Source organism: Hippopotamus amphibius, chromosome 8 (assembly GCF_030028045.1).
Source record: "Hippopotamus amphibius kiboko isolate mHipAmp2 chromosome 8, mHipAmp2.hap2, whole genome shotgun sequence".
NCBI lineage: Eukaryota > Metazoa > Chordata > Mammalia > Artiodactyla > Hippopotamidae > Hippopotamus > Hippopotamus amphibius.
The window spans coordinates 19,073,974-19,086,948 of NC_080193.1; the positions used below are offsets into that span (position 1 = coordinate 19,073,974).

The 12,975-nt window shown below is 51.9% G+C and overlaps 1 protein-coding gene across 14 annotated transcripts in view; it reads right to left on the bottom strand.

The window, feature by feature from the left end:
* Positions 1 to 4,187: 4,187 nt before the first annotated feature.
* The window catches only part of CAMKK2 (calcium/calmodulin dependent protein kinase kinase 2), a 44,934-nt gene continuing 36,146 nt past the window's right edge, over positions 4,188 to 12,975 (bottom strand). For 3 of the 14 annotated variants that reach the window (XM_057745373.1, XM_057745374.1, XM_057745379.1), the window contains exons 14-16: positions 12,511 to 12,639; positions 8,116 to 8,216; positions 4,706 to 7,574 (exon numbers count right to left, since the gene is read on the bottom strand). In XM_057745373.1, coding sequence (XP_057601356.1) covers positions 7,289 to 7,574; positions 8,116 to 8,216; positions 12,511 to 12,639 — 516 coding nt within the window. In that variant the 3' untranslated portion in view covers positions 4,706 to 7,288. The other 11 variants (XM_057745375.1, XM_057745376.1, XM_057745382.1 and 8 more) reach the window with 7 other exon arrangements.

Here is a 12,975-nt window from a genome sequence, read left to right on the forward strand (position 1 = left end):
TACAAGGAACAGTTTTCCGTGACATGGAGGTGGCTTGTCCTCCCTCCTCTCCATTTGCTTTCCAGAAGCCTCCAAGCAAAAAGCAGCACCACCTACACCTACCTTGCCACTGGTCTGAAATGTTAATGAAGCTATTTCTAGCTTCGCCTTCACACCGACTTCATTCTGCATCAGGTGTTCAGAATCTCGCTAAAGAAAGCAGTCCGCCTCTCCTCCTTGTCATGAATTCATTTCCAACAGCTGAAGGGGACGTTTATTTTAGACGTGCTCTGCTTCTGCGGGGTAAATGACCAACCTGGGCTTTTTTTGCTTTCAGGGGGGAAAAAAGGTTTACTGACCCCTTTGAAAAAATTCTGATTCAAACGACCTTTTTGAAAAATGCCTGCTTGAACACACAGGTCACATGGAGCTGGAATTTTGGGGAAAGGCTTATTTTCTTGCAGGCTAAGGAACGATGGTTACTGGAGTGAGGGAGCCTTCTTTGGGCCTCCGTTTTTCTAGGATGGAATGCTACAGCCAGGTGGGGTGAGGGCTGGGGGTGGCACTGCTCTTTAACTCACCAGAATCATCTTGCGTTCTGCTACACCCCCAGTTTTTGGCACTCCTTGGCGCTGCCTCTTAAATAGGGTTCCTTCAGCCTTGCCTCCATGGATGACCTTCTGGGAGATTCTGAAACCCCTAAAACTCTGCAAAGTGATGCCGCACCTGTGTGCATTTCTTCTCGCTTTCATCAGATTCTCAGCGGGATCATTGCATAGGGACACCTGCTCTCGACTCTGGAAGGCCAGTATTTCAATGCTGTGTTTCTGCAGTAACGGAACAGGAATTTTTCAGACTTCATCTACTTTGACAACAGAGAACTGAAACTCAAAGCCTGTAAACCAATTCACATTTGGAACGTAGGGAACCCGCAGCCGGGAGAAAGCGGCAGTCCTAAAACCGTCTCCAGAGGCCACGAAAACCGGCAACCCATCAAAGCTCTGCAGAACACTGAATTTACTGACAAAGTCAGAGCCCTTTCCAAGCCTCAGTTTACAGACGATGGTCCGTAAAATGGGTTCATACCTACCTCATGGGGGGAAGGGCCATGTCGCATGCCTGCCCACAGGACGTATTCAACGTGGGATTAAAACTGCTCCCGTAGCTGCTCGCCTTTTTTGGTCTCCCCCAGAAGAATCTATGTGGCAGTGTCCTGCCTGCTTTGCAAACTTCAGCATACAGGTGAGTCACCTGGGGGATCGTGTTTAAACGGGGCCTGGGAATCTGAATTTCTAACCCACTCCCCAGTGACTCGGACACTGCCAATCTGGGGGCCACACTCTGGGCAGTGAGCTAGTAGGACACGCTTAAGTTAGGGATTTGCTGAGTATATCAGCCCTGACTCGGGCATTTGATCTCGCTGTCAGCCTAAGGAAGGAAAACAGACATAAGGACAGATGACCTTGAGAGCACTGAATTAAATGACCAACAAAAGCATCCCAAAGAGGCCCAGGCTTTGCACCATTTTGCTGTCTGTTTATTTCAAGTTTACAGAGAAGCTTAAACGTTTGTGGAAAAACACCGAAGGCTTATTTTTCTCTTAAGTTCATGTACTTAGTGATAAATACACAGTATTTAACTTTGTACACCTGATAAAAGGAAAATGCATAGTAGAAAGGATCAGGAATAAAACAGAAGCATCGGGCATGAAATCAATCACAGAATAGAAAAGTCAGCAGTCCCACGAAACTCGGCCCGTAAAGCTGGAGAGAAGATGGGAATCGACGACCTTGAAACCTTCCCTAGCACCTTGGAAGCGAGTGGAGGTCTTGGTTCTCCCCTCTGGCAACGTGAAGCTCCCCTTTTGAAGATGAGTGAGAGCGACAGGTGGAGCCTATGTGTCTAAATGCACAGCTATTCGCCTCCTTGTCCTGAAAGGCTTTGAAGACGGGAGCCCTAATTCACGGGAAAGGCCAGACCAGCAGGGAGACAGCCTCTTCGGCCCCAAGTGCCAACAAGGGGCTAGATAAGGCTTTATGGGAGCCACTGGCCAGGCTGTGGAGTAGATGGGGAAGTGGAACGGAGCGGAAGAAAGATGGATACAGAACGTGTGCTTCTTCAAGGCCACAGGTGCAGGCCACTGCTTGCTTACACCAAACTGGTCCCACAGATGAGCCAGTAATGGAAGAGACGGATAGGCATCTTTTTTGCTCACCTGGAAAAGCTGCTCATAACAGCTTCTGCCCATTCCTGAAAGAGCTGGTTTTTGAAAATCAATGTTTGTGCTCTAAGAGTAGAGGCAAACCCTGAGAGTTTGCGCTCCAAATAGCTCTAATGTTTTATGTTACAGCCCTCTCTGCTTCTGCTTTTCTCAGTGGGGCGATTCCTTTCCACAGCTTTCTTTGGTGTTTCTTAGTGTGAAAAAAAAAAAGTAATGAACATGGGCCTCCCCCAACCCACCCACCTAAACGGCTTGGTGCTGCCTGATTGCCAGCTTTCCGCATGTGAATCTTAGACGGAGAGTTTCGTGGTGGGAGAAACGGCATCACTTGATGCGGCTGTGTAAACACAGGAGGAATTCTGCACAGGCTCTGCATGCTGCCCGCCCTCCCTGGGGGAGCCACTCGGCCAGGCCAGAGTCCACACAGACAGGCTGGGACTAAGACTAAGGACCAGTTTACTCGAACCACTGCCAGGTGCTTACTGCAAACTAACCAGACCCCATTTGCTCCCAGGAGGGGTGGAGCCTGTAAATTTAAACAAGCACAGGAGGCAAGAGGAAGTACTAGGTTACAAAAAGAAAGCAAGCAGGCCAGAGGACCCTCCATCAGATGGGTGTCCTTTGCTCTTGGAAACCAGCATTCCCTAACTCGGTACTGCTTATAAGGTCGCAAGAAAAGTCTGGCTAAGTGACAGTCAAGAGCTCACAAAGATCTATGGAACACCTACGCTCTGGGAACACACTGGACAACGCCTGTTGCTCTCTCTCTGCAAAAAATCCTTGTAACAATGCTGACCAGCCAGCAACTACAGGAAAGCACTCCTTCTGAGCCCCATTACTGACACTATTTCCCCCAGGCCAGATTCCACAAAGCACTGGGAACTGCCCCAGGCAAAGTCCTTCCAATTTTTCTCCCTCTTGAACTTCACAGTCACCCACGTGTGTTCTGGAAGAAGTCACACTTGAACTGCAACCAAACTTCCCAAGGTTAGTTGAAAGTCAAAAAGGTAAACATTTTCTTTCTGGACTTCTGGCTACAAAAGGGAACTTCCTGTGCCAAGCCCTGCTTCCCTCGGACCTGAGGACGGCTCTAGGTTTCAATAATCTTCTCTAAAAGGGTGCCCTAAAGTTACTGTATAGATCCTAACAGAGCTTTGCCAGTAAGGATGATCATTTGCGTCTCCGTTGAATGAAAATATTTCCTAACTGGCCCTCCAGAAACTGGTAAGTGTTTCACTGACTACAACAATCAGCTAGTATTTAAGAAGAAAACAGAACCTCAGCAGCCTCTAGAATACACAGGTTAAAAACAAGCTGAGCTGCTAATATACAGGCATAGATTTCATTGGCTCTAACTCCGATCACATCCCTGAAGCCGTGGGAGAGATCTTGGAAGCTCGAAATGATTTCTGAACTGCTCTAGAGTTCAGACTGGTTAGAGAATTGAAAGTATTTTTTGTTGTTGTTTACTCTTAAGCCATGTAATGTACATGGAAGTGTAGGATTTCACCCTGAAGTTTCTGCAATTTAACAAGAGATTTACTAGAGCTCCCTCAACTACTTAAGAAAAGTTTCAGCTTTGATCAGCTGTCATAAACACACTGGTTCAGTCCTTTAGGGGAGAGGTCCCACCACAACCACTGACCTCCCTTTCTGGGGCTGGGAAATCTCCCCTGTGAAGCTATTAAGCCTCAAGCCCTTTCTGTTTTCCTGACAACAGCTCTACTCATAAAAAAATTTTAAAGTCCTTCTTAGGAATAAGTTGCATCAAAGCTCCCTGCAGCTGCTGAGGGCTAGCCCTGTCCTGACTCCTTGAGTCCACGGTTCTAGAAGGAGCCACGGTTTGGGGTTTTGCACGAAGTCACACCCGAAGTCACACCCTCTTTTCCCCTCCCTTTCAAATGCAGCGAGTGTGGTCTCTGACCACACCTCCAGAGTTTCCTGCCAGTTTTTCCCCATTTTCAAACCCCATACACATTCACTTGGCATATCTGACATGATTCTGAGTTCACAAGGAAGGATTTTTGGCATAAAAACGTTTTAAAAAGCAAATGTCCCCAAATGCACGTGGCTTTGGGTCTGCAACTCCTCACACCCGCCCATTCAGCCAGCCAGCGGCCAAGGTCGATGTCACGGAGTCAAGTCTTTTTTTTTTTTTTTTTGTCCCCTTTAAAACAATAAAGAAATCAAACAAACAAATGGAAAAAAAAAACAACCAGAGATGACGGTCAAGGCTCTACACACGTGCTCGGTTTCCGTAGGACATGCTGCTATGGAAACACAGGGCGCGGCCCGCGGAGGTGAGACGTGCATGCGCAGTCGCGGTCCGGCAGCTACTCCATCACCTCGTCGGGCCGCGGAGGATGCGTGCTCCCGTGGGAGTCGGGGGCCGGGGCCCCCCAACCCTCCACGCTGGGGCCGCCTTTCACAAGAGCACTTCCTCTTCCCCCACGGGGGGCGGGTCGGGGCCCCGGAGGCTGTCTTCGCTGCCTTGCTGCCTGCTCACCGAACAGAAAACCCACGTTAAGACCCGGGGGCAATGCTGGCAGCGCCCTGAACCAAGGTCTCCTGCGGCTCCGCACCATCTGGGACGTTATTTACTTAACTTCTTCTTTTAGATTCTTCCCCCACCCCCTCCCCCACTTTTTTTTTTTTTAGCTTACACGAAAGTTTTAAAGGAGACTTTGTATCCCCTCTGTACATGTGCCAAAAAATAGCAAGGAACTATAAACACAGATTCGAACTTATGGACCTAACCCCTAAAATCATGGCGCATGTCACAAGCCGTGTGTGGACTCCACACTGGGGCCTGTTCACTGACGGTTTTAGGCATCTCTGCTTCCCCCACTTTAGGCTCTAAGCTCTTGCAGGGCAGGAACTGTGACACTTGTCTTCAGTCCCCAGGTGTGCTTCCTGGGGGCAGCAAGCAGGACTGCCTGATTTGGCCTTGCACATAGCCAGCCTTCAGGAAATGGCTGTCAACAGAACTGTCCCCAGCACACAGGCCCAAGGGACACCTCTGACCGAGAGAAAGGCCCTCATCTCAGCAATGTGTGACCAGAGCAGAAGAGACCACATTGGTGGGAAGTGTCCTCATGTCCCCACGAGGCCATATCCTGAAGTGCCCCCAGCTAGAGCTGCCTGGGGTGACAGAGTGGGCCTGTGTGATGGGAAATGTGAGGGAAAGTCCCTAAGGAGAGGCCTGAACCCTTTACCACCATCAAGCAAAGACTGTCCCTCCTAAGGAGAGCCATTGGGCTTGCAGGACTAATATCTGTTGTGTGCCCTTGGCCAGAAGGGGAACTGCCCTTGCATGTGGGAAGGGCAAGTGTGATGTCTGTACATTTCTAGGAAGAAATTCCTCTTTGTTTAAGAATCACACTCGCTGGCTTTTATGTTTCTGCCAAGGAATAGGGGGGTCAAGTCTCTGGGGAGGAAAGCTGTAAGGGGATATCCAATGAGGCCCTACAGCTGCCTGCTCACACCAGCTGATCTCGCTGCAGACAGCTTGTGGGCCATGCGCCCAAGGCCTCCCTCCAATGACTGACTGAGCTCAAAGAGCTCCAGAGTGCTGGACCATTGGGACAACCAACTCATCCCACCTGCGGCTGAGGGCAAGGGCAGGTAATCCCTAGGTGCTGCTGGGACTGAGGTGAGGGAATAAAGAGGCAGTCCTTTGGGCCAATCTCAGTCTTTGGTGTCCTGCAACTCTGATCTCATTAAAAATAAAAGATGAAATAAAGGATAGACTTGCACAAAATGGGAGGCAGACCCTAAAACTGAGGTTAAGAAGAGAAGGGCCAAGTAAAGGCCAGCCCCTTAGGCTTCACCCTGTCACCCCATGAGGCTCAAACCACAGGTGGGGCCACCCCATCAACTGGCTGCAAAGACATCTGGGAACAATTCGGCAAGGGCCAAGGCAGCCTTCACAGGCTGTCGATGATTGGTTCTGATGGTGAACTGCTGCTTTCCCTGCTCCAGAAAAGCATCAATGATCCCCAAATGGTCTTCCTACCTTACCATATAAAGCACCTGACTCCTATGGCAGCCAATACATTTCATCTCATAAGCCAGCTCCTAACAAACAAAACAGCCAGTGGCTTGTACAACAATGTTCACAGCAGCATTATTCATGCGTGACAGGCCCCAAAGTAGAAACAATGTCCATCACCAGATGAATGGAGAAATAAAGTGTGGGTATACCCAAACAATGGAATATGATTCAGCCATAAAAAAAAGGAGTGAAGTTCTGACACATGCTGCACCATAGATGAACCTCGAAACCATGAGTTGAGTGAAAGAAGCCAGACGCAAAGGCCACATACTGTATCATTCCATTTATATGAAATGTCCAGAATATGCACATCTATAGAAACTGAAAGTAGATTCGTGCCAGCTGGGGCATGGGGGGAGTTGGGTGGGGAGAGCTAAGGGTGCAGGGTTTCTTCTTGGACTGATGGAAATGTTCTAAAACTGATTGTGGTGATGGTCGCACAGCTTTGTGAATATATTAAAAAACTACTGAATGATACACTCCACATAGGTGAATTATATGGTATGTGATTTATAGCTCAATAATTTTAAAACTTAGACATGGCTGCCTGGAGCTCCCAGCTGAGAATGAGGCGGTAAGCTGGGCTCAGTGGGCAGGGTGCTGGGGTTGCCCTGCTGCCGCAGGCATGGGGCAGGGGGCAAGCGGCAGCAGGGGTGCAAGTATTTGTCACCTCGGTCTTATGGGGACAAAAATTCTCATCTGTCCTGGGAGGTGCTGGGACTGCTGAGCTGGGTGTGTTTGGCAGAGGATGGCCAACTCTGGGGAACAGGTCTAGATCCTCTCCAGGGGCAGGAGGCGCTCACACTCATTTGCAACAGGCTGGAAGAGGACTTACTTTCTAGGTCTCAACCCATCGGAGAAGAAAGGGTGGATGCTGGAGAGCCCCAGGGGAGCCCCTGAGCGCAGCATGCCTGATCCTGGCTCTGACCGCAGACCCAGAGCAGGGACAGCCTGCGCCCGTGACGCAGCCTCAATGCCATTGACGTGCACTGAGCATATGTGGGTGCCCCACTAGGTCTAAGACCTGGGTGAGTTCACAGGCATTCCGGGTGGAGCGCCATGCACCTGCAGCCCCAGCCCACATGCACGACCCACGGTCGGGTCCAAGCCCCTGGATGCCCCTTGTTTTCCTCCTGGCTCCAGAGGCCCAAGGTGAGCCTGGGCACAGCAGCCCGGGCCGGAAGGAATGTCCACCTGGGTGGGGATGCCCCGTGCCCGGCAGCTGCTCCCGCCCCCAGGCCCCGGCAGAGGCTAAGGCGCAGGCAGGCAGGCGTTACCTTGGGCTCAGACAGGGGCTCACACTCCCTGGTGGGCTTTTTGCTGGAAGTGCCAGAGGGGAGGGAAAAGGGAAGTGAGAAGGGACACCTGGGATTCGTGGGAGGCCTGTCCCCCACCCCAGAGAGACACTCAGACCTCAAACACCAACTTCACAGAGCTGTTGCCAGGGCGGTTAGCAGCAGGACACCTCTCCACTGTAAGACATGGGGTCCCAAGAGTGAGACTGGCCTTGCTCACCCATCACAGGGCCAAAATCCCACCATCAAGCATGCATGCTTTGGGGATCAAACAGCCTCTCTGACTGTCAACCACTCTCCCACCCTCGTTAAAGTGCAAGTGCCCCTGGGAAAGGTCAAACCTCCCTGTGGATTAGCTGTCAGTAAAGGAGGCGGGCTGAGTCCAGGGTGGGGCAAAACCAAAGCCAGCGGCTGCTCTGATTTCCCCGGCGAGCCGGGCAGGACTGGTCTGAGTCCTTCCGGACATCGCTGCTACAGGGATGGGCCCACACAGAGTGGGCTGGACAGGACTGCCCTGCGTTCAGCCTCCAGCTCCCCACCCCAGAGGAAGGCAGGTGGACACTCACGTGAGCAGGTTTCCAGGCGCTGACAACGAGCGCTCCTCCCGCCGGCTGCCCTCAAATGGGTTCCCAAAGGAGCGTTTTCGTATCATGGTCTTCACCAGGATCTGGAGGAAAGAAGAGGAGGCTCGGCCACCTGGGGGAGATTCCAGGTAACATCCTCCCTCATGCCACTCCGTGAGTCCCGTCTCCCTCTTTCTTTCTCCCCTCCGCCCCACCCCACCCTCTGCCGCCTGCCAGCTCCCAGGACTTGTTGCTGATGGCAGGCTTTTGAGACACCCACCAAGGATACCGCAGCCAAAGCCATCACCAAGTCTCACTGGCCTGTTCCCCAAATCTCCATGGCTCCCTGGCTGCCAAGATAAGGTCTAAACTCCTCGATCTGACACTCAAGGTCTGGCATAATCTAGTCCTGGCCTACTCCACTGCCAGGGGACCCTGTGCTCCAAGAGAGCTGGCCTGCACTGTCCATCCAGTACCCCTGGTACCATCTGTCTTACCTGAGCCATCGCTGGAAATGCCCTCCTCGCCCATCAACCTGTCTCATCTTCAAGGCCAGGCCTTTATTTTTGGTGAAAGCCAACAAGAAACCAACTATTGTTTCCCAGGTATAATCCAGGGGGGATGGGGGTCACGGCACTTTTAATTGAAATGTAATTCACACAGCATAAAATTCACCGTTTTAAAGTGTACAATTCAATGATTTTTAGTATATTCACATCACCACTTTCTAATTTCAGAACATTTACAGCATCCCGAAAAGAAACGCAGTATCTATTAGCAGTCACTCTCCGTTCCTCCTCCCCCCGCCCCCAGCAACCACCAATCTACTTTCTGTCTCTATGGGTTTGTCTGTTCTTATTTCATATAAGTGGAATCATTCAGTACATGGCCTTTGGGGTCTGGCTTCTTTCACTCAGCATAATGTTTTCAAGGTCCATCCATGTTGCAGCACGAATCATTGCTTTATTCCTTTTTATGGCCTGGGAATAATCCTTCGTGTGGATATGCCACATTTTGTTTATTCATTCATCCGTTCGTGGATATTTGAACTGCTTCCACTTTGTGACTGTTGTGACTAATGCTGCTATGAACATCTATGTACAAGTTTTTGTGTGGACATACTTTCCACACAAAATGTTTTCATTCCTCTTGGGTGTACACCCAGGAGTGGAATTCTTGGATTATTTGGTAACTCTGTGTTTCATAAACACTTTTAGGAGCTGCCAGACTGTTTTCTGCAGTGGCTGCACTGTTTTTTACAGTCCCAGAGAGGCACTGGGAGCTGGCATGTCCACTGTCAAGAATGGGAACTCTTTGGTGTCCCCCACCCTGCCACTCTAAGACAGACTGGGTCTGCAGCTTGGTTGGGAAAGACCTGCCAGAGGAGGGGATCTTTGGGGAAAAGGTGATTTCCCTCCATCACATCCCTCAGCCACTGCTCAACTTCCCTCCTCTGCCTCCCAGTCTTCTCACCTCATCCTTTCTGAAACCCAGATCTGATTCCCTCATTCCCTGACTTGGTATCCCTCACCCATAGGAGTTTGGAACGTATCCTGTTACCAGCCAGGGAGTCATGGAAGGTTCATGGTGATGCTTTTGGCTGCTGTATTCCATGAAAGAATTTTCAAGGAAGTGGCCTCAACACCCTTCCAAGAAAAGCATGATGTCTCTTCAAGCTGTTTTATGTACTGACTGAGCCTCTGGATTTCTTTTTCAGGGTTTGCTGCTAAAAAGGAAAAAAAAAAAAGTGTTTAAAAAACCACTGATTCACCAAAAGGTGGAAACATCCAAATGTCCATCAACTGATGAATAAACAAAATGTGCTCTATCCATACAATGGAATACTATTCGGCCCTGAAAAGAAATGACTGGCTATAACGTGGATGAACCTTGAAAACATTATGCTGAGTGAAAGAAACCAAACACAAAAAAACCACATAGTGTATGATTCCATTTATATGAAATGTCCAGAACAGGCAAATCTATAGAGACAGAAAACAGACTAGTGGATGCCAGGGGCTGGGGGGAGGGGAGAAGAGAAAGTGTCTGCTAACGGGTACGGGATTTCTTTTGGGATGATGAAAATGTTTCAGAACTATAGAGGTGATGGTTACACAATATTGTAAATGTACTAAATGCCACTGTATTATTCACTTTAAAATGGTTAATTTTATGTTACATGAATTCTACCTCAATTAAAAAAAAAAAGAAAGAAAGAAAGAAAAAAAAAGCGCTGAGCTAGAGAATGAAGGCCGTGCCCCTTGGCAAGGCACTCATAGTCCCTGCCTTGCGAAGGCCTGAGCTCTGTGGTTCCTGGAACACACGGGCCTATTTCCTCTGAGTCTTTGCAGGCATCACTCCCCTTGATGAGACTGGCCTTGCCAGCCCTCAGGACCCAGCGGAAGGGGCTCCTACCCTGGGAAGCCTCTCACTCCTGCTCCTCTCCTCGCTGGCCTGTCACTGTGTGATGGCAGAAGAGGGCGATTCTTTCTTTCCAGATCCATCTTCCTTATGAGGCTGGGAGCCCCATGAGGGCTGGCGCTGTCCCTTGTTCATCTCTGTAACCCTGTGCCCAGTACACCCTGGGTGCCAGGAGGGGCCCTGGACCTCCCCGCTCCAGTCCCTCCTTCTCAGGAAGCTGCTGGAGCCCCCACTTCCTCCCTGTCCCCCACAAGTCCATTCTCCACGTGGGACCTTCCCAAGGTCAACGCTGATCACGCTGCTGCCCTGAATCCAACCCTGTAGGTGCTTCCCATGCCTCTTGGGACCAACACTTAAATCTTTGCTGTGGCCTCGGGGCTTCTGTGGTCTGGCCCCACCTCCTGTCCAGCCTCATGCCAGCCTCCCTTCTTTTCCCTGCTTCAGCGGTCCTGGCTTTCTCGAGGCTTCTCGTGGGCCCAGCCACCGCCCACCAGAGGATGCTGCGTTCACCGTCCCTTCTCCAGGAACACCCTTGCCCTCTACCCTCTCTCGGCCTGATTAACATCCTGCCGTCCTCTCAGTGCACATCTCCCAGGAGGCCTTCTCGAACCCATCACCTGGGCTGCATCCCCCTCTCAGGGGTACCCTTCACTTGCACGTTTATTTGTTGGTTCTCTGCCCAGTGTCTGCAGGCACCATGTCGGTTTTATTCATCTCTGTAGCCCCTGCCCCCAACACAGGCCTGGAAAACCACTCTGTTGAAGAAATGTTTCCTGAATAATCAATGCCTATTTCCGACCTCTAGGGTCAGAGGCCTTCTCCCAAGCATATCCACAACCAGGAACAGGGTCACCGGTAGGTGCTGGGAGACCGACGCCAGCTGCCTTCCCCACTGTAGGCTCAGGATGGGGGTGCAGTGGGTGGATGAGAAGAAGCGGGTGGGTGTGGGTGAGTGTTCAGCAGCGAAGATCATGCAGAGGCCCCTGGCTGGGGAGGAGGAGGAAGATGTGGATGGATGCCCCACCTGGGGGCTCAGGTTTTGGAGGGAGAAAGAAAGTGTGTGGGGAAGCAGAGGGCAAGGTGCAAAGCGGGGAGCAGCGGAGCCAGCACTGGGGCTCCTATGGGGGCAGTCACAAGGCTGGACACGGCGACTTTGCAGACAGTCCCACCGGTCCTCTCCCAGAGCCCAGGGCCCTGCCTGCCTGCTGGGGCGGGTGCTGGCCAAACACACCCAGGACTCCTGAGGTGGCCATGGTGGGGCAGCCCACTGGATTCTGCCCCAGGACTGCTGCCTGGACCCCAGGCCCCTGAGGGTCCTGCTCTCCCTCCTAGAGCCAGACAGCCTCCTGGACAGAGGCTTGGCAAGTGGGTGATTCCCTGAGGACTCCAAATCTAGCTCCTTATTCCTGGGTCAGGACCCAAATGTAAGGCCATAAAACGGGGTCCAGTGGCTCCTGAGCAAATGCCCACCCTCAGGAGTCGGGAAGCGCTGTCTGAAGCATGGGAAGTGGGGGCCTTGCCTCCAGCCCTGGCAGCTGCCCACACGCCAGAGATGAGACAGGCTAAGCCATCTGCTCTGGGGACTGAAGACCCAGCCAGTGGGGAGCCTGTCTTAGAGACCTTGGTTCCAGCTCCCAACCTGGTCCTTCTCCTCTTCCCGCTCCCCCTGACATGCACTGAAAGCAGGAATTCCAGAAGGGGCAGTACAAGCCTTAGAGAGGGGCCATCCCTGTCTACAGTAACCTGGGACCCAGCTATTGACAGAACTCAAGCTGGAAGACACAGCAGCCACCTGGCCTGATGTGTGACCAAGGCCCAGAGGCTGGTAGCTGTGGGTGAGGGGCAGACCCGGCCATCCCCTGACTCTCAGGCCCAATGTCTGCTTCTTAGTCGCCCACCCACGTCCTGGCTCATCCTCGCCGGGCCCGCCTCAGGCTCTCTGTCCCTGCTCTTGGGCAGTGGTTCGTCCCGCCTTACCACAGTCGCCAGGCTGGGAATGTGTTTGACCGAATTCTCGACCTCCTCTTCGGTCACCTCGACCAGCGTGCAGTTCTCGTCCTCCGATGGCAGTGGCTCTGCCCCGTGCCGCGTGACCCAGGGGTGCAGCTTCAACGAATGACAGGAGGGGTGAGGGGCGGGCACAACTGGCTCCCAGGGACTCTGCCTGTGAGCAGAGCCAGGGAGGGGACGCGGGAGGGGAGAGGCAGTGGCTTGAGGTCAGGCATGCAAGAGAGCACGCAGCCAGGCAGAGGCTGGGGAGTGAGCGAGGTGGGAGGAAATGTGAAACAGACAAAGGACAGAGAATGGGAAGGAGCTACGAGGCCAAAATGTGACCCTGAGTGGATTCTCCATCTGGCCCCAGGTCTTGGCAGAAGTGCCTGGAATTTGCCATCTGCCTGGCACAGTTGCCCGAGGAGTGCCCAACTCTCCCTGATGCCTGGA